General features: G+C 52.0%; 1 protein-coding gene across 8 annotated transcripts in view; it reads right to left on the bottom strand.

Annotated features, from left to right (window-relative positions):
• The window catches only part of AFF3 (ALF transcription elongation factor 3), a 598,401-nt gene that overhangs the window by 31,554 nt on the left and 545,668 nt on the right, over positions 1-21,179 (bottom strand). For all 8 annotated transcript variants that reach the window (XM_051842640.3, XM_089325977.1, XM_089325975.1 and 5 more), the window contains 5 exons: positions 20,557-20,743; positions 13,618-14,802; positions 10,042-10,166; positions 4,900-5,101; positions 1,858-1,982 (listed from right to left, as the gene is read on the bottom strand). In XM_051842640.3, coding sequence (XP_051698600.2) covers positions 1,858-1,982; positions 4,900-5,101; positions 10,042-10,166; positions 13,618-14,802; positions 20,557-20,743 — 1,824 coding nt within the window. The remainder of the gene's footprint in view (positions 1-1,857; positions 1,983-4,899; positions 5,102-10,041; positions 10,167-13,617; positions 14,803-20,556; positions 20,744-21,179) is intronic.

The raw sequence follows: 21,179 nt of genomic DNA, 5'->3' as shown, positions 1-21,179 counted from the left end.
GTGGTGGGGAAGATGAAGGAGGGGAGGGGGTGAGGGCCAGGAGCCTGTGGGGTGGGGTGTGTGGTCCAGCTGCAGCAGCCATGGGAAGTGGAGGAAAACACATGTCCTCCTGGGCCACCCTTGAACTTTCCGAAATCCAATTATCCTGGAATGTGTTCATTAAAGGAAACAAACAGACAAAAAATGTGGTTTTGGCTTTCCGCCCTCAAATTCTGCACCCTAATGAGCTCACCCATGTCCAAGGACTACTTGGAACCACGCCTTAGTACTCTCACTCCTCAGGGGAGTCGGCAGAGATGGACAGACCGCACCTGCGCCCCGGGTGAGGTCAGGGAGGGAGGTGGAGATGCAGGAGGATGAGGATGGATGGGTCCCTCCTTCTCCCGCTGTCATCTGTGTATCTTAGGTACCCCCCCCAGGGGGTGTGTCAGGGGCGGGGCTATCACAAAGGTCTTCCAGATGGTCCTAGAAATGTCTATCAGTACCAATACTAGGCGTGGATGTTTCACGTTTGTTGCACTAAAGTAAACTTCTTTTAATTCTGATTTTCCACAAACTGAAATACTCTCATTTTTGGGAAGCTGGGACTTGAAGTCTTTAGAACCATCCTATTTTCCAGCTTTCAGTGGGGGTCAGTCTTTAGCAGTGTGGCCCCGCTGCAGGCCACTAGAGGGCGGGCGCTCTCATCCCCGGGGCGGGGACTTCTGTTTCCTGCCTCCCAGGGACCCACACTCGATGTTCCCTGAACAGGACGGAACCTGGACCTCTGAAACTCCATCTTCTGCCTTCCATGCTGTCCTGGACACTTTTTTTTTTTTTCCCTTGAGAGCCTAAATATTGTCAGCATCATTTTATCATCTGTTGTTGCCAGTCTCTCAAGAGTGGTCCCGGGTACACCTCTTCTTCTGCTGATCTTCCTGCTTTGAAAACGTTACTAGGAATGACCTACACCCAGACTTCCATGCTAGAGTGGGGGAAAGATAAAAGATAACAGGGTTTTTTTTCCCATGTGAGAATCAGTTATATTATTATGAAGAATATCTCATTTTGGAAGGAAAAAAAACTTTAGGAGTGAATCATTGAATCATTTTTTTTTTGCTTATTATAATTTACAAAGCCAAAAAATGCTTCTCTTTCAGATAGAATAAAACTGTCAATAGGCCACAATACAGATACTTAGAAATCTAAGACTCATTAAGGCTGTTTGCATTTATGGGATGAGCTTTCATTTTTCCCTAATTTGTTTTCATTTTATTTGAAATGAGAGAGAGGGAGAGAGACATACACACTCACACACACACAGACAGACACAGGGTGGGTAGGGAGGGAGGGATACGGAGAGAGATCTTCCATTTGCTGGTTCACCTCCCAAATGTATACAACATCCAGGGCTGGGCCAAGCTGAGGCCAGGAGTCAGAACTCTACCTGGTCTCCCACATGGGTGGCAGGGACCCAGCATTTGAGCCACTTCCTGTTGCTCCCAGAGTGTGCGTCAGCCGGAAGCTGGATCAAAAGTGGAGCAGCTGGGTCTTGAACCAGTCATCCTGATACTGGATGCCGTGACATCACCTCTGTGCCAAATGCCTGTCCCCCAAATATTCTCAGCCTCTTGACACTCTGGATGCCAGCCCTATTAGCACTTGCTGTTCTTCCTATGTGTCCAAAAAACCCTACCAGGACTTACTGGGGTACATTCTGAAATAAGGCTTCCACTCCCTTTCAGAGGGGCATTTAAGACACCAAGTCCCACAACAGAAAATGGCCACACTGTATTCAGACATACCCACCATGCTTCTACCTGCGGTGCTTCCATTTTATCCTGCCCCTCGCCGCGTGCACAAAACAATCGTACTTACATGTCATCGAAGACAAGCTTCTGTCTCTTGCAGTCCCTGTGGCCATTGGATCCTGGGGACCAAGGCTCTGTCTGCGGCCGTGTCTTGCCATGGAGGAGAATGTTTTCGGAGCTGTGAGCTGCTTTCTAAACAACAAAAACACGTGTGTTTGAGACACTGGCCGACAGGCCGGAGAAGCAGCCCACTAAACAGAACACCTTTGGTTGTACAGAATATCTCTGTGTTAAGGGTGCATTTGTTTCTACGAGATACAAAGAAATACTCGTACCGGTTGAGACTCCCTTATCCAAAGTGCTGGGGACCAGAAGTGTTTCCGATGTTGGACTCCTCTGGGTTATGGAACACTTGCATTTACAAGGTGAGACAGCTTGGGAAAGGGGCCCAAGGCTAGACATAGAAGCTGAAGGTTAAGTTTATAGCATAGGTCCAGTGCACACTGATGTACACTGGGCTCCGGCCCATGAGGTCAGGTGTGGCATAGGGTTGGGGGCGGGGGTGAATACGTTTCGAGTTTTGGAGCATTTGGATTCTCAGATGCTCAGCTTGGACCTGCACCCCAGGGCGTGAGCTGAGGGCTCCTGTGCTCAGTGTCAAGGGGGAGTCTTACTATGCTGGGTCTCACAGGTTCAGAAACTGAGAGGCCTAGCAACCTGCTCCAGTCCAGCGGCACCATGGGTGGGGGCCCACAGGTTGGGACCCAGGCCCCTGTGTGTCCCCAGTCCTGTCTCACCAGGGCCACCGGGCCCTGTGGTGTGTGTGTGTCACAGTCACGCCAGCGCAGGTTCAAACACTGGCTTCCGGGCCCCACCTGAGGGTTTTAGAGTTAGCAGGCCTGGGCTGGGGCCTGAGAATCTGAATTTCTGACCCCTTCCCCGGGCAATGCTGAGGCTGCCGATTCAGGAAGCAAGTTCTCACAGCCACTGCACTGGAACTGCCCCCCGGTAAAAAAAAAAAAAAAAAAAAAAAGTCACTGAGCCCACAAATCACTGCCTGGTTCTCACGGCCTTTCTGTGAGAAACAGAAAAAGCCAGAGGAAGCCCCTTGGAATTTCTGAAAAGAGGAACAGGTGCATCTGTGGAGAAATTTAAACTTGACGTGGCCTGGGGCTACAAATATTCACATGACGCCTACTGTATGTTAACGCATGGATCAAAGAGCAAGTGTCTTTGGTTAGAAAAAGCGAGCTGACTGCGTTGAGGGTACACAGATGCCATCGTTAGGCTGACATTCTTTGTTTTTTTTTTTTTTTTTTTTTTTTTTTTTTTTTTTTACTTTTTGACAGGCAGAGTGGACAGTGAGAGAGAGAAAGAGAGAGAAAGGTCTTCCTTTTCTGTTGGTTCACCCTCCAATGGCTGCTGCGGCTGGCATGCTGTGGCCGGCGCACCGCGCTGATCCGAAGCCAGGAGCCAGGTGCTTCTCCTGGTCTCCCCTGGGGTGCAGGGCCCAAGCACTTGGGCCATCCTCCGCTGCACTCCCGGGCCACAGCAGAGAGCTGGCCTGGAAGAGGAGCAACCAGGACAGAATCCGGCGCCCCGACCAGGACTAGAACCTGGGGTGCTGGCGCTGCAGGCAGAGGATTAGCTTAGTGAGCCATGGTGCCAGCTCTTAGGAGATTTTTTAAATCCCCTGTTCTGACCAGGAAGATCAGATGTTACATTGCGAAGTTCTTCCTAAAATTTTTCAATGGTATCCACTCGCCCTCGGTAGAGGGGGCAACATCAGGAAAACTGTGTCTCCTGCCTGCATGGGTGGGTTTACTTTCCTCTTAGCCATGCCCCCTTTATTCCCTGCTCCTCAGACTCCTGGGCCAGTTCTTCTTCAGGACCTTTGCACATGCTGTCTCCTTTGGGAAGTTTTTTTTTTTTTTTTTTTTAATTATTCTTGCTTCACTGCTACTTGCCTTTTCTAGATTTTTTTTTTTTTTTTTTTTTTTTTTTTTTTTTTTAAATTTTTGACAGGCACCGCGCTGATCCGAAGCCAGGAGCCAGGTGCTTCCCCTGGTCTCTCATGGGGTGCAGGACCCAAGGACTTGGGCCATCCTCCACTGCACTCCCGGGCCACAGCAGAAAGCTGGCCTGGAAGAGGGGCAACCGGGACAGAACCCGGCGCCCCGACCGGGACTAGAACCTGGTGTGCCGGCGCTGCAAGGCGGAGGATTAGCCTAGTGAGCTGCGGCGCCGGCCGCCTTTTCTAGATCTTAATCAGGGGTCAGCAACCTATGGCCAGTGGATCAAACCTGGCCCTTCTTATAAATAGTTTTATCAGGAACTAGAGATGCCCATGAGCTCTGATCCTAAGGCTACAGATAACGGTTCCCAAACGTGGGTTTAGAAGAAGGCTACGTTCCTGAAGATCTGGGACGATTTACGCTCCTGCAGGAGCTCCCATCAACACGTTCCCATCTTTGATTCACTGGGAGGAAGTGTGAAATACCGCTTCCTCTCACATCTTTCTTTGCAGAAAATCCTGCGAGTGCATATGGAGTCACAACTTTTTTTTGCGCCTAAACAGATCTATCTTTTACTTCTACTTTCTATGAACTTGTTGAAGTGCTCCCACATTCTCCTCTCTTTCCTGGACCACGGAGCCCCACTGGTTTGGCTGGGTGAAGGGAGGGAGGGGGATTCAGAGGGGAGAGTCTGTGTTCACTGGGCTCCAGACAGGCTGAGCAGCCCAGGGTGCCAACAAGGGCCAACCACGAGTCTCGCAGATTTTGGTGTGGGGTTTCAATGCCAGATTTGCCCCTGCCACCGGGGTGAGGAATTTGTCCCAGTAAAAGATTGATTTACTCAAACCTCTCTGCTCTGGGATGGTATCATATGGTGGGCTTCTGCCAAGGGGCTTTTGGGGCAGAAGGGGCTTAGAATGCCCCTTCCCGGGGTAGGGGGGTGCTTCTTGGCCCAGAGTGTGTGTGTGGGGGGAGGCGCTGCAAGGGTGAGGCAGCCTACAGGGACCCTGTGCGGGCTAGGGACCGACTAAGGGAGCCTGTGCAACTTCATCCCATCCGGATCCCAGACTGGGACGGGCAGAGCATACACCAACCGTGAGGTCCGCGGCGTGCGACTGCAGCTGCCCGTCACCCTTGGGCTTCTTGTTGGAAGAGGCGGAGGTGAGCACGCTGTTGCCGTGCGGGCGGCCTGAGGAGGGCAAGTCCTCGCTGGGGTATTTGTGCTTCGACGTGTCTGAGACGGGGGAGATGGGCGGCCGGAGCAGCTTCTCATTTTTGTTGATTGGTATTGCCAAGCTGAAAGAGGAAGGACAGTTACAAGATGCAGAGGACAGCGACGGAACGCCACGCCGTGGGCACAGCCCAAGGTCAAGGTCTCCTATGTGACCTGGACTTCCCACTGAAGGCCTGCTGGCAGGGAGAGGTTTATGGGGAATGATTATACCAGGAAACAGCTTTATGGCATTAGGACCACAGCGAGTAATAAGCAAATAGCACTCGTTGTTTTCTTTGTTCTTCCTAGCAGGATGAAGAGAGTAATTCTGGAGTTAGCGCCACAGCAAATGATTGAGGATAAAAATACTTCGCACTTGTGAGTTTCCACCCCAGGATCTCAAAGTGCCCCAGTGCCAACAAGCAACTTTTCTCCCAACAAATGCGAGCAGTAAGTAATAGGAAAGCCAATCCACAGTGATACATGTTCTCCATCTGCGAAGGGACTTTTGCCAACTTCTGAGCTTGTATTCATGATACAGAGAGTAACAGAATCACAGAAAACATGCAAAGCATGAAGCCAGTTGTCACCTGTGGAGTTTCTGAGTTAACCAGGCACCAACCAGAATAAACAAAGGATACAAAAGTTGTCATTAAAAGTTATAATTTCTGGGGCTGGCGATGAGGTGTAGTGGGTAAAGCTGCTGCCTGCAGCGCTGGCATCTCATATGAGCACCGGTTCGAGTCCTGTCTGCTCCACCTCTGATCCAGCTCTCTGCTATGGTATGGGAAAGCAGCAGAAGATGGCCCAAGTGCTTGGGGCCCTGCATCCATGTGGGAGACCCAGAGGAAGCTGTTGGCCCCTGGCTCCGGCCATTGTGGCCATTTGTGGAGTGAATCAGCAGATAGAAGATCTCTCTCTCTCTGCCTCTGCCTCTCTGTAGCTCTGCCTTTCAAACAAATAAATAATTTTTTTAAAAAGAGAAAAAAAGTTATGATTTCTGGGGCCAGTGCTGTGGTATAGCAGGTAAAGCGTAGCCTGCAGCACCGTCATCCCATACGGGCACAGGTTCAAATCCTCGCTGCTCCATTTCTGATCCAGCTCCCTGCTTATGCACTTGGGAAAGCAGTGGAAGATGGCCCAAGTGCTTGGGACCATGCCACCCATGCCGGGGACCCAGATGAATCTCCTGGATCCTGGCTTCAGCCTGGCTCAACCCTGGTTGTTTTGGCCATTTGGGGAGTGAACCAACAGATGGAAGACTTCTCTTTCTCTCTCTCTCTCTGCCTCTCCCTCTGTAATTCTGACTTTCAAATAAAATAAATAAATCTTTAACAAAAAATATGCTACACTTTCTTGTGTCTCCAAAGTCAACCATCAGAGAGGAGGAATTCATTTCTATATGAGTCTCTGAAATGCACATGACATTCCTAATAAAAAAAGTATTATTTAGGGAAGACACTAGCTTGAAATAAACTCAATCAACTGCCAATTTAGGGCACTAACAGAGATCACCTCATAGAGTTTGTTAAGAAGGTACAGCTATTTATTTATTTTAAAATATTTATCTATGTATTTTAAAGGCAGAGTTACAGAGAGGCTGAGGCAGAAAGAGAGGTCTTCCATCCACTGGTTCATGGCCCAGACGGCCACAATGGCCAGAGTACCAGGCTTATCCTAAGCCAGGAGCCTAGAACCAGTAGCTTCCTCTGGACTTGGGCCAACTTCTACTGCTTTCCCAGGCCATAGCAGAGAGCTACAGCAGAAGTGGAGCAGCTGGGACTGAAACCGGCAACCGTATGGGATGCTGGCACTGCAGGTGATGGCTTCACCTGCTATGTATGTCACAGCAACAGCCTTGGTAGAGACATTTAACAAAGATGTTGTTATTATTCCTAGGGCTAGGATCTTTTCTTTCTTCCTTTTTTTTTTTTTAAAGATTTATTCATTTATTTATTGGAGAGGTACAGTTACAGACACAGAGAGGGAGAGACACAGAGTGAGAGGTCTTTTATCCACTGGTTCACTCCCCAAATGTCTGCAATGGCCAGAGCTGGGCCGATTTGAAGCCAGGAGCCAGGCGCTTCTTCCAGGTTTCCCACACAGGTGCAGGGCCCAAGCATTTGGGCCATCCTTCTGTGCTTTCCCGGGCCATAAGGAGAGAGCTGGACTGGAAGAAGAGCAGTTGGGACAGGAACCGGCACCCATATGGGATGCTGGCACCACCGGCAGAGGCGTAGCCTGCTACGTCACAGCGTCAGCCCCAGCTAGGATCTCTTAATTGCCTATGGCAGTTATCACGGCAAACAAGCCATTAAAGTCACTTCAAAAAGCAATCTCCTTAGCTGGCGGTCACAGAGGAGAAATTACAAACACAGGCCTCTAGAACAAATGACAAAGCCAAGGTTCTTAACGTTGGGTGAACAGATGCCCGTGGAGACAGAATTTCTGGCCACTTAGGAAGACGCGAGAAGCTATGTTATGGAAAAAGATTCCGGTGCATCCAAAGTAGTTCTTGTCCTGGTGGGGAAGAGAGCGATGTTGGAAATGGATGTGAGCAGCCTGAGCCTAATTGTTTCTGGAAATGTTAAGTGGGGGAGGGGGGATCCCATCTCTAAATCCCTTTTGCTTTACACCTGTAGTGATTTTTACTGTGCATGGGAAACCGAATTCCGACATCTGACACTGCTGTGGGTACACACCTGGGCCTCCTTCATCATGGCCGAGTTCGTGTATTCAACTTGCCCAAAAAAACCTTGTGTGGTTCTCCTCTCTGGGATGGGCGACCGCCTTGTCTCTGGGGTTGTTTCACTGCAACGGTGGAACCCAAGAGCCTTTGGAATCGCAATGCTGGTGGTGTACAGATCAGCCTGAACTCTAAGTATTCCCTATGCACTGAGCTAGGAGGCTTTGCCGGGCAATTTTTTTTTAAAGATTTATTTATTTAAGAGGCAGAGTTACAGAAAGAGAGAGAGACAGAGAGAGGCCTTCCATCTGCTGGTTCATTCTCCAAATGTCTGCAGTGCCCAGAGCTGGGCTGATCTGAAGCCAGGAGCCAGGAGCTTCTTCCAGCTCTCCTATGTGGGTGCAGTGGCCCAAGCACTTGGACCATTTTTTATCGCTGTCCCAAGTCCTAATGACTGATCCAGTGAGCTGGATCAGAAGTGGAGCAGCCAGGACTTGAACCGCCACCCACATGGGAAGCTTAACTTACGATGCCACATTGACAGCCCCGTGGACAAGAGTTTTTAACTTGGGCTCCAGGAACTTGGATAGAAAATGTGACAATTCCCTTTTCTCTAACCTCTCACCGAAAGAGAACCTTTCTTTGAATTATGAATGGAGGCAGGAAACCAGAGGAGGGTTCAGCCGAATCAGTGTTAGCAATACCTGAGGTTGCGTCACCGGTAGAAGTCAGAGTTATTTTCCTGTTATATTATAGTTGTTACGGACATCATCAAGTATTGTGTATATTGACTGCTTTATAGAAATTGTAGCTGTCACTAGATTGGCTGGAAATGTTGTTGCTAATGCAACAAGAAAGAAGCATGCACAGCGTGGATACTTCAAAAAGTTCACGGAGAAAACGGGATTAAAGGATGAGCTTATGTGAGTGCAAAGAAATTTGAAATCCATGCATAACTTTTTTTTGTTTCAAAATTAATTTTTGAATTGCATTTTGCAAACTTGAAAAAAAGATCTGAAAGGGAGGGAGGGAGGGAGGGGGAGAGAGAGAGAGATAGAGAGATAGATAGATAGATAGAGAGAGAGATTCGTTGGCTCACTCTCCAAATGCCTGCAATGGTTGAAAATGGGTCCAGGCTGAAGCCAGGAGCCAGGAACTCTATCTGGGTCTCCCACATAAGTGGTGGGGGCCACAGCACTTGAGCCAAACTCTGCTGCCTGCCTGAATGCATTAGCAGGGAGCTGGATGGGAAGCCAGGACTCAAACCAGCATCTAGGTATGGGGTACTGGGGTCCCAAAAGCCAGCTTAACCCACTGCTTCTATGACTGATGATATTCCACTTGCATAGAATAAATACTTAGGAGCTTGCCCTACTAGACCACCACCCACCACTCCTGGATTCAGGACACAGTGGGTGTACCTGAAACCCTTCCGAGAACAGTCTGGGAGGCCACTTCACGCTGAAAGCACAGATCCTGTCTAACGGCCCCGTCAGAGTCTGTATCCAGGAGCTGCAGGTGCATCACCTGCAGCTTCCATTCTAGGTGTGTCTTTAAACTTTTTTTTAAATTTATTTGACAGGTAGAGTTATAGACAGTGAGTGAGAGAGAAACAGAGAGAAAGGTCTTCCGTCCATTGGTTCACTCCCCAGATGGCCGCCACGGCCAGTGCTGCGCTGATCCAAAGCCAGGAGCCAGGTGCTTCCTCCTGGTCTCCCATATGGGTGCAGGGCCCAAGCACTTGGGCCATCCTCCATTGCCCTCCTGGGCCACAGCAGAGAGCTGGACTGGAAGAGGAGCAGCCGGGACTAGAACCAGTGCCCATATGGGATGCTGGTGCCGCAGGCGGAGGATTAACCAAGTGAGCCACAGCACCGGCCCCCTAGGTGTGTCTTTGTACATCCTTAACAGAAGCTGGAAGTTATGGGTTTAGCACTCACCATTAATCCTGGCTTGAGGGCCTGGCATTGCGGTGCAGCAGGTTCAGCTGTTGCCTGCAACACTGCCGTCCCATGTCAGAGCACTGGTCATATCCCAGTGTTGCTCTGCTTCCAACCCAGCTCCCTGCTAACGCTCCTGGGAAAGCAACGCAAGATGGCCCAAGGGCTTGGGTTCCTGCCACCCACATGCTCCCACTCCCAGGATGGAGTTCCAGGCTCCTGGTTTTAGCTGGCCCAGCCTGGACTGTTGGGGAGTGGACTGGTGGATGGAGCTCTGTCTGTCTCTCTGCCTCTCAAATAAAGAAATAAAAAGAAATCCGACTCTCCTCCCACGTGGCAGGCGATTTCGGATCCGGAGGGCCCTGCAGCCGCCTCCTTACTGAGGGAACACGCCTACCTGGTGATGTTCATGTTGCAGTGGTTCGCGGACAGAGCGGTATTGGCGGAGGCACTCAATCGCGAGGAGGTCTCTCTCTCCCCCTGGACTTTCTTCGGCTCCCGATAGTCGTCGTCGTTGTCAAGCTGCGCAAGAATAAGTAAAGGCCGATCAACTGTAGCTCTCTGGGGGCCGGTAGGTGCTCCCAGGCACTGACCTCCACAGAGAGGGCTCTCTGAATGCTGGCCTGAGCAGCAATGCCCTGGCGCGGGTTCCCGGCCAGCTCTTCAGCCAACGAGGAGGAACTCTGCTGGATTTACAGTCAACAGCTTATTGAGAGGAAAGGCACACGGCCGTGAACAAATCTGGGAGGCAACATTTTTTTGAATGACGATAACCAGTCAGGATTTCACTGTCCACAGCAGACCTGATATGCATTCACACGGTGACATCAGCGTCACTCACCCTGGTATTTTTGGGGCTTAATACTGTAAAGACGGTGGCAAGCAGGGGCCATTCTGTTTTGGAATTCATGCCTCCCATGAAGCGCACGCAGAGGCTGTCCCCTTGTGGTGTCTCTATCCCAGCTCACAATTAGCATCCCATGATGTCTTAGAGCCCGGATGCACCTGCTTATACAACAGGACTTGGACTGGTTCTTGTTGCCCTGGCTGTGCTCCACTTGAGCTATGTGTCAGGGTGTGATGCTAACACACCCACTCTGGGGAAAGCGCAGGAAGCCGGGCTGGGACTATGGGGCTTTCCAGGAGACGGGCGCCAGCACCCAGGAGACAAAGCCTGCCCTTCTCTCTCCAGCTGGGAACGTACCACCCAGCCTCTGCCACGGGGCACTCCTGATACTCACACTGTACTTGGACCCTTGCAAAGGGTCCAAACCAAAGTGCCAAAGCCCCCCATCCTCAGCTCTAGGGCTCCAGAAAGGTGAGACCCAGCATCTCTGACAGCCAGATCGGCAATACTGGCGTCTCAATGGCCCAGGGCACTGAGTAACCAGCACTAGGAAAATGTTCTTTCATTTTTCTTATGTCTGTGCCCAGGGATGATTCATTTGATTTTACAAGTAGAGCTGGGTGTCAGGCTTAGCCTAAAGTTTCCCAAGTGAAAATGAAAACAGACATGAGTAACACAACTATTTATAAAATATTTTGAGATTATATGTCTATTTGTACATTTCTTCCATACATGTTTGTCTCTATAGCTAAACACATTTCCAATCTATCTCTATGCTTGCCAATGTTTATCACTGTCTCTGCATATTTCTTATATATCTATAACCATATACCTATATAAAGGGATCTTCAAAAAATTCATGCAAAATGCACATTATGAAAAAAAGGATGGATTTCAGAATTTTTTGTATCAAAACATACTTCTTTTTGAATTCCATGAACTTTTTGAACCACCTTCCTAAATTTCCATTAGCCTAGTTATCCATCAATCCCAGAGGAAACATCCATACTCGTTGCAAAAGACTGAGGGATCCATTCATTCAACACAAACAGAGCATCGACACATTACCAGGCAGGCCGAGTGGCTGGAGGGCGATAGGAGGAGACACATCACAGTTTTACAGAAAGAAACCCGAGTTCAGAGATGGCAAGGCCACCTCCTAAGGTCACCCAGGAGGCGAGGCTTTCGGGGCCTAATGCAAAGCCAGAGAGCTGGGCTCCTCATCCGAAGTGCAGAAGAGTGATGTGACAAGTCCCCCAACGGGAAACAGGCTCCTCTCCTTTGCCGTCTCTCTCTCATCACGGCAGTGCTCATTTGCTATTTTATACCGCGCTCCTTGGGGGTACTGTAGCCTCCCAGGATCCGGGGCTGCCCCAGCACCAGCACGTGTGTGTGGCCCACTAGCACCTGGTTCCCCTCCTCCCACTCACAGGACTCACCTTTGAGGCTCGACCTGGGCCAGGAAATCCAGACAAGCATTTTCCCTTCCATGGCCCACCCCCTCCCAACCTGTGGGCCACAGGTGACCCCAGGGACCTGCATCCTCCCCTCCGAAACACTCACTACCCGCGTTGGGGTTGGGTGAGCCGGGGTGACTGGCCCTAGCCTGTCCTGTCCCTGCACCGAGACAGGGAGGGGAGGCTTCCTGGGGCTCTGCGTGCCAGGAGAATGAAGAGCGGGCAGAACCCATTCTGTGCAAACAGGCGGGAGCAGGGACCACACAGGCTCCCTCCCTTACTAAACCCACATTCAAAGAGCACATGAGGCATTCCAAGGTGGCACCTGTGTGACGGCAAGGATTGGACAAGGGCCTGAAGGAGGTGAAAGGTCAGCTTTTTTTTTTTTTTTAATTCATGCAGAGTTTTCTCACTGTGTGCATTTTCCCTTGGACTCTTTGAAGACCTCATTTGCCTCAAAAAGCTGAAAATAACTGATTTCACACAAATAATATACTTAGATCAGCATTCTTCCGAGGGACATATGTTAACAGTTGCTTTTTTAAAAAGCCTTAAAATTTTATTTATTTACTTAACAGCCAGAAACACACACATACACACACGGATTCTCTCATCAGCTGATATACTCCCCAAACGTGCACCTACAGCCGGGCCTGGGCTGGACTGGAGCCAGGAGCCAGAAACTCAATCCACGACTCCCAGGGAGATGGCAGGGGTACTGCCTCCCAGGACTGAAGCTGCAGTGGGGAGCAGAGCTGGGAACTGAACCCAGGCACTCCTCTAAGGGAGGCAGGCATCCTCACCACCGCGCCAGCTCCACTTATTAACGACTGGCCTGAATGTGGAGCCGTGCGTGAGCCCTGCATCTTCGATGGGTCGCCCGTTGTGTTTCTCACCATGGTCCAAAGGACTTCGTGAGACACAGGAACAGGAAGGGACGGAAATCTCAGAGCAGCCTTTAGGTTATGCTGCAGGTCCTGACTCGCTCGGATACCTTTGAAGCTGGCTCTGAGCGTCTAGCATCTTCTGCTGCGGCAGCTCCAGCTCTCCCAGCACTCACGCTGCCTTCCTCACCCCCGTACCTCTCAGATTTGACCCAGCTGTCTCTTCTGGTGCCACTCCATCCCTGAGCTTCTGTTTACTCAAATCTCTCTCTTCCTCAGATCCCTGTTCCCCAACCCTCTCCCCCAGGAAGCCCTCCCCGATCAGTGCTGCTGCTGGCTCTCGGGTGGCAGAAACCCATCTTGGCCTTGATTGCATGAGGCTGCCCAGTTCTCAGTGTGTGTGTGTCTGTGTGTGTGTGTGTGTATGCACACATCATCTCAATGTTAGCATCACCCATCCCGTCCCAGCAAAGAAGGGGCTTCTCTGTGTGTTGCACCCTCTCACAGGTCCAGCCACACACTCAACAAGTATTTCCTAAGTGCTGGTTTCAACACGCACAGGGACAGAGCTCCATTAGCTATAGCTACAAATCAGCAGCAATGGTACTTTGCTCACGGGGCATTTCTAAGGATTTGAACAACAGTATCTGCTGTTTATATAAAATAGTATCGTGTAAAACTGGTGGAGTCAGGACACACAGAAACCACAGTCCAGACCAGCGACCTACCTGTGCTGTGCCCCCTAGGCCACAGGTGACCGCCGAGTCCCCCACCCCCACACCTACCTTGCGTTTCCTCTTGGATTTTGGCAAAGTCTTTTCGGGCGGCGTGTCCAATGCTGGCAGTGCGCTCTCTGGGTCCTTAGCAGCAGGGCCGTTCAAGACCCCTGGCTCCTGGGGCAGGTGTTCCGGGATCCTGGACAGGAGGGTCAGGTCAATTTTCACCCAGAGAGACCTGACCTCATCGCTGTCCTTCAAGGGGGACAGAAGTTCGTTGCGGCCGAAGGGGACCAGCGTGTAGAACTGCTCCTCTAGCTCCTTGGCAATGTCACTGGTGGTCCTGGCGTTGATGGGGCCTGCGGGGGCCCGGGGTCCGCCCCCAGTGCTGATGCTGCTGGTAGCTTCCTTTAGCCTCTGGTCGCTGGCACAGGAGGAAGAGGAGGAGGAGGAGGAGGAAGCGGAAGAGGAGGAGGAGGAGGAGGAAGAGGAGGCGGCGGCGGCGGTGGCGGCAGCGGCAGTGGCGGCGGCAGCAGCCACGGTCTGCGCTTTGGTCAGAGGGTACTCCTCCTGTTCCGACTCCAGGTCCGAGTCGGAGGAGGAGGATGAGGAGGACGACTCAGTCTCGATGAACTCCTTGGATTTGGGGACGGTCCTGCTCAGCCCCCGGGTGCGCCTCTTCTCGCAGGGCACCGAGGGGCGCAGCTCCTTGCGGTGGCTTGTTCGGCCGTTGCCGCAGGGCCTGGCTTTGGTGGGCTCGGGGGCCACGGCCACGCTCGCCCCCAGCGTGTCTGTAGCCACGGGCTCCTCAGGGCGGTGGCAGTTGGCACTGTCCCCGGCTGAGGTCCTCTCCGTGCGTCTGGTGGGCTTCTTGCCCGCGGACCTGCGCGTGGGCGCAGGCGCGCTGTCCACCGGTGCGCCAGGCACTGCAGGCGGCGGGGCGGCTGCGGCCGCGGTCACGGCCACGGCCGCGGGAGGGGACTTCTGCTTCACTGCCTTGTTCCCAGGGGCCTTGTTGGCTGTCCTCGGCCTCTGTTCCTCCTTGCAGACGCTCTTGCTCTCCTTCTCCCTCAGGCTAGCTGGGCACACGTCGGGGAGCTTCCCGCAGTCCTGCGCCTCCTCTTTCACCGGGGTGTAGTACTGACTGCTATCGGGCCCGTGGTTTTCATTTTGGACCAGGACGGGAGGCTTGTGGGGATTAACTTTGTTGAGCCACTTATCCAACTGCCACTTGTTCGAGGACGCCGGCTCGGCCTGCAAACAAAACCAGGGACAGAGCACACAGCTGTCATTGCAGGCTCACAGAGAAGGGGTGGGCGGGCTGGCTGTATCGTGAACTCTTCTGAGTGTGGGAGCAGAAAAGGAATGGGCCGTAAGCAGCAGGAGAATGGGAGCAGCAGGTGAGTGTGTGGCCGCCCTGGGGGGCAGGGAGGGAGCCCTAAGGCCACCTGGACGGTGCTACCCTTCCAGGAACCTGACACCAAGGTGTCAGGGGATAGCATTGAGCCCTGTTAGAACCCACTCTCTCACACTTTTGAGTGTTAAACAATCCATACTGTTGATAATTATACTAGAGATGTAGACTTTGAGACTGTGAAACCTAGCTGGGGCGGGGGGGGCAGTTTTGAAGGCTGAGGATGAAAGTGATGTTTCTGTTTGTTTTTGGTGAGAATTAACACTCTGGGGCAAATCTGAAGGGAGCTGAGTGGAAGCTACAATCCTAAAGAAACCACAGAGCATTTATGGGATAAGGACAAGGAGGGCACAGCGACTGGGCGGCTGAAGCAGTAACTATGGGGAAATGCTTATCAGTATAGAACCCCTCCTTCGAAGGGGCTGGTGTGCATCCTCCATGCGCAGGCGGCCAGATCAGGAGAGCCCTGCCTGCCCCTGCTTCTATCACACGCTGCCAGAGACGTTTTGGGCCTGGAGGGGATGATGGAAACCCTTCCAGTTTTGCTAACTCAGACAAAGTCACAGACCTCACAGGTGTTTAAACTCTGGCCTGTGGATCGGTGCCAGGGGGTCGTGAACGGCCTGCAACGGAACGGAACATGTTGTGCGGATGCAGTTTTCTGAGAGAGGCTCCTAATTTTTTAGCTGAATTTCTAAGGATCTATGTCCCCAAAAAGGTTAAGGACCAATAATTTTACAGGGAGTAAATGTTGCTTCTTAATGAAAGTCTATGAATCCAGCATTATTATTCTGTTTTTTCCTAAAAAATAAAAAAAGATTTACTTATTTATCTGAAAGGCAGAGTTAGAGAGAGAGAGAGAGAGAGAGAGAGAGAAAATGAATCTTCCAAACACTGGTTAACTCCCCAGATGGCCACAACAGCTAGGGCTAGGCCAGATGGAAGCCATGAAAACCTGGGATTCCATCTGGGTCTCCCACGTGGGTGCAGGGGCCCAAGCACTGAGTCATCTTCTGGCTGCTCTCCCAGGTGCACCAGCAGGGGGCGGGATGGGAAGTGGAGCAGCTGGGACTTGAACCGGCGCCCCTATGGGATGCCAGTGCTGCAAGTGGCAGCCACTAGCATAATGATTCCTATTACAAAAAAAAGTGAAGAACCTTAGCCAGAGTAATTTCAGTGTATAACCATGAGTGAAATGGGAAAAGCATTCTGAGTGATCAGAGAGATCAATTTTCCCTCTCAGTGGCCTCCACACTCTGAATTGGTGGATTCCATTGCTGTAGTGGCAGGCTAGCACCAGCCTAGAATAAGAAGACATTGCTTAAGTTTGTATTTCAAATTTGGTTGAAATCTGGAGCGAATCAAGTTCCAGATTGGAAGAAAAAAACTTTAAAAAAAAAATAAATTCCCAAAGCTTGCTTGTAGGTATCAAGATTTGTTTTCTTTCTTTTCTTTTTTTTGACAGGCAAAGTGGACATTGAGAGAGACAGAGAGAAAGGTCTTCCTTTGCTGTTGGTTCACCCTCCAATGGCCGCCACGGCCAGTGCGCTGCGGCCTGCGCATCATGCTGATCGGATGGCAGGAGCCAGGTGCTTTATCCTGGTCTCCCATGGGGTGCAGGGCCCAAGGACTTGGGCCATCCTCCACTGCACTCCCTGGCCACAGCAGAGAACTGGCCTGGAAGAGGGGCAACTGGGACAGAATCTGACACCCCGACCGGGACTAGAACCCAGTGTGCCGGCGCTGCAAGGCGGAGGATTAGCCAAGATTTGTTTTCAACGGTCATGTCTGTGTGAATAACTCAGAGCAGACCTCAGGGCTGTGGGCCTAGCCACTAGATGTAAGGATCCGAGAGGGTGAGGTGGGGGCCGTATCTTAGACCCCAGGCTTCTGTCTAAATGTGCTAGAGCCTGTGACACAGTTCAGGGGAACAGAAAGCCCTGAGGTCCCAGAGGGGGCAGGGGCCCAGAGGAAGTGGCCAGAGAGTGGGTATCAGGCAACCAGAGCTATGGCAGGGACTGTGGCCATCTTGCCGACTGCCCCCAACAGACGACACTGACCACCCTCCGGGCATCCAGTGACCCGAAGGGCCAAGATTTCAGAGGCCAGAAGGAGCAGCTGAGGCTTTCCCTATGGGGCCATGGGGCTGCAGAAGCTTCACCCTGCACAACACAGGTGCAGGAAGGGAGACCCTCACACATGGCCCTGGTCTTGGCCTTGACCTTTGGCGCCAGGATTAAATCCTAGTGGCTCTGAGAGACCACACGGACACAGGCAGATGCAGGCACTGTCTCTTGCCCCATCAGGGGACTCTGTCAGCTGGAACGCCAGCACCTGAGGCCAGTCCCACGGGTCCTGACTGAGCTCAGACTGTGGACAGCTGGGACAGTGAGCCTAAATAAACTGCTTTCTTTTACAAAGTCAGGCTGCCTCGGGTATCGGCATAGTGATGAAACACTGACAAATACGCGATAGTGTAGCAATTCATGTACAATGACATGGTTTTTAACAGCCACAGCTAAAACAAACAGCTCATAAGAGGCTCAGCCAGGCACCTTGCCAAGCGCTGGCACCTTGGGGTGCGTGGCTACGTGCGTTCATGGGGGAAGGCAGTGGGGCACGTGGGTGCCTTGGGAGACCATGAGTGTCTCCTTCTACACCCATCTTGGGATAGTTCAGAAAGTTCGGGCCAGGAATGTTTTGCTTTAAAACAGTGGAATGTGAGGTGCGTGGTACCGAGAGCTCCCCTGTTACGTGGGGTTCAGGACAATGAGTCTCGTCGCTCCCTGTGCAGTGACTTCTCGGAGGTCACGCTGCTGCCAGTCCTCGTGAGGTTCGGTCTGCGAGCGTGTTGCTTTTCTACAAGGCGTGTACACGCCGACCTTGGGGAAAGCATTCCAAGAACCCTACTTCCGTTCCAGTGACGACACTGCTCTCCAGCAGGACATGGCAGGCAGCGTGGCTCACATAAGCATTACCGGTCTGCAGCCCCTTTGCACAGAGATCCGAGTAATGGAAGACTTGACCTGGCCTCAGGTAGCTCCTTCAGCGGATCCCTGCTGCTCCCTCTCCCGGGCAGGTGGGGGCGGGGGTGGGGAGCGCTCCTGATAGCTGCTGAAGAACCAGAACAGCCTGCCTTCTGTAGTCGGGGAGTTCAAGGCTTTGGAGTGATCTCAGTGACTTTTAGGAAGACTTTGCTTAAGGTGCTGTGCAACTGCACAGCTCCAGGCAAGGTTTTAGCCCATGCAAGGGCTCTAGGGTTCACATTTCAACATGAAAATAACCAGTGCTCATGAACTTAACCTGCAGAGTCACGGAGGAGAGCCTGGATGGGGTGGACTTCACAGACTTCGTACGTTTTTATCCATCCTCGTTACCTGGCTCGTGCACTGTCCTGCATTCACAGGTATTTCCTACAACTAAATATTCTGGAGTTTTCCAAGAAATGATAGCATACATCAGACTTCAAATAAGTCTGCTTAACTCCTCTAAGTGATCTTGTTTAACTCCGGTGTGTGTTTTTTTTTTTTTTTTTTTTTAAGCGGCAGGCATTGTAATGCAGCAGAAAAGATTAGAGAGACAGAGAGGAAATGCTCCCATCTGCTGGTTCACTCCTCAAATCCCTACAAGGGCCATGGGGCACCAGCAGGGAGCCAGGCACTCCATCCAGGTGCCCAACACGGGTGGTAGGGGCCCAATTCCTTTTTTTAATTTTTAATTTTTATTTTTTGACAGGCAGAGTGGACAGTGAGAGAGAGAGACAGAGAGAAAGGTCTTCCTTTTTGCTGTTGGTTCACCCTCCAATGGCCGCCGCGGCCGGCGCACCGCGCTGATCCGATGGCAGGAGCCAGGTGCTTCCTCCTGGTCTCCCATGGGGTGCAGGGTCCAAGCACTTGGGCCATCCTCCACTGCACTCCCTGGCCACAGCAGAGAGCTGGCCTGGAAGAGGGGCAACCGGGACAGAATCCAGCGCCCCGATCGGGACTAGAACCCGGTGTGCTGGCGCCGCTAGGTGGAGGATTAGCCTAGTGAGCTGTGGCGCCGGCCCAAGGGGCCCAATTCCTTAAGCTGTCTTCACTGCCTCTCAGCGTCCGCAGCGTCAGGGAGCGGCAGTTGGGAGTGGAGCCAGGACTTGGAGCCAGGCACTCGGATATGGGACAGTCGTCACGCGTGCCAGGCCAGATGCCCACCTCCGAAGTCCTGTGCTTCTCTTTGCTTGCCTCCAGTGGTCTCCGTTAGAATGGTAGCCTTGTGAAGACACGGACATTTCTGCTCATTTAGTTGCTGTATTCCAGAGCCAAGCACTGTGTCTGGGGCTGATATTCGATAACTATTCGCTGAATGAACACCGAGTAAATGAATCAATGAACAGATGGATGAGATGAAGAAGGAATGATAGTGCTTTTTCTGAGAAAGCCAGGTTACACCAACCTATGACTTTCATATGCTGATACTGGTAAGGGCCTTTCCCTGAGAGAGAGAGAGAGAGAGACGGGGAGGCAGGGACTCCCTGGAATGCAAAGTGCTGGGAGATGGCTGATTTGGGCACCAGTGGAGAGCTGTGCTACAGAGCAGCAGGTGCAGAGGAAGAGAGGTGGGGGGGGGGGGACAGCACTGCCCCTGGTGCTCAGTGCTCCTGAAAAAAACCCTGAGCTTCCCGCAAGGAGGGAGAGGAGAAGACGCTACCCAATGAAGCTGAGATGGGAACACACCCACTCCAGGCGTGGTGACATTTAAGGCACAGGTGACACGCTGGAAACGTACACCAGCCTGCAGTTGGTTTGGTCTCTTGTCAGGGTCTATTTAGAAACTTGACCCCCCACACGTACAGCGGCTTGTACGTGAGAAACCCACCGGCACAGTCCGAGGCAACGTCAAATGTTTACGCCGTCAGGAAGAAATTGTCCTGCTTCTTCCGTAGAAATCCAAGTCTGCCCTAAGAGCTCCAGGCTTGAGCAGCTCAGCGGCGCCCTTCCCCAAGCATCTTTGTACTCTGAATTACTATTTAATTTTCCCCTTTCCTCTTTAGAGGAGAAATAGCAATGGTTTTTATGGGGGGCTTATAATGTTTTTATACGAGGCCCCTAAATCTCCCTCGCAGATGCTTATCATACCTATAAAAGGCTCCATGATTATTTGCGGGCTGATGCTAATTTTTCTTTTTTATACTTTCACAAAGAAAACACAGTGTAGAAGGTTTTATTCATATTTACAGCCCTTGTTCTCTTGATCCGTGACAAACTGCAAAAAAAGGTAAGAGTCTAAACATGTCTAATCCATAAAACCCCTTCCTCAGTGGCTCACCGGGGGCCACACTTCCCTGTCTGCTGAGGGCCTTAGCTGACCCTAAGGGAGACCACAACCCCAGGGGATTTCCCGTCAGCCATGTCTACAGCATACAAGGGAGTTTCTGGAAGTCAAGGTCGAGACTTTGGGACAACGAAAGGTGATGTTTCTGAATTTCTCAGGAAGCTAATGGGGAGGAGGGGACAGACAAGCAAAAGCGAGGTGCCCAAGGCCCCACTAGACCCTTGTGTCTGGCCCTGAGGCTGCGAGAGGTGGGGGCATCAGGCTGGTGGGCTTGTGGGGCTTACCTCGGGGCTGGAGTAGTGGGGTGCCTTGCTGCCCTCGCTCTCGCTGGAACTGCTCTCGGTCTCCGAGTCGGATCCGGAGCTGCTCTCCGAGTCACTGGAGGAGCTGCTGCTGCCGCTGCTGCTACCGCTGCTGCTGCCCTGGCTGGAAGGCACGGAGGCTCCACAGTTGCTCTGCTGGACCACGGCGCTGCCAGCCCGCCAGGCCCCCCGGGAAGCAAAGGGAAGGAAGGCCAAGTGAGCAAACGGGAAAACAGCCCCGAAGGAGGCACACCACTCACACAGCTATCAACCGGGAGCTGGACCTCCACAGTCCCCAGCGCAGTCCCCGGCAGCCTAAAGGTCTACAGCAAATTACAGCTGCAAATGGAATTGGGCGTGAAAGTCGGCGCCCCGCAGTAGTCGGGCACGGGTTGCGTGTGTGGCCCTTCTAGTTGGGATGCTGGTGCAGTGTCTGAACGGCTGTTTCCATGCGGCTGCTATGCCGGGACCGGTGTTTCTAATGCATCCCTGAATCCCACCAGCTACCAAACACAAGGAAATCCAAGACGCTTGAAATATTTGCAAAGTGGGACGTGCATGCGTTGTTTGCTTCGTCTGCCCCAGGAGGGAATGTGGCAGCTGGC

Source organism: Oryctolagus cuniculus, chromosome 2 (assembly GCF_051225735.1).
Source record: "Oryctolagus cuniculus isolate XC-2025 breed Fujian yellow rabbit chromosome 2, ASM5122573v1, whole genome shotgun sequence".
Lineage (NCBI taxonomy): Eukaryota > Metazoa > Chordata > Mammalia > Lagomorpha > Leporidae > Oryctolagus > Oryctolagus cuniculus.
The sequence above is the reverse complement of the archived record's forward strand: the minus strand, read 5'-3'. Positions and strand labels throughout refer to the sequence as shown.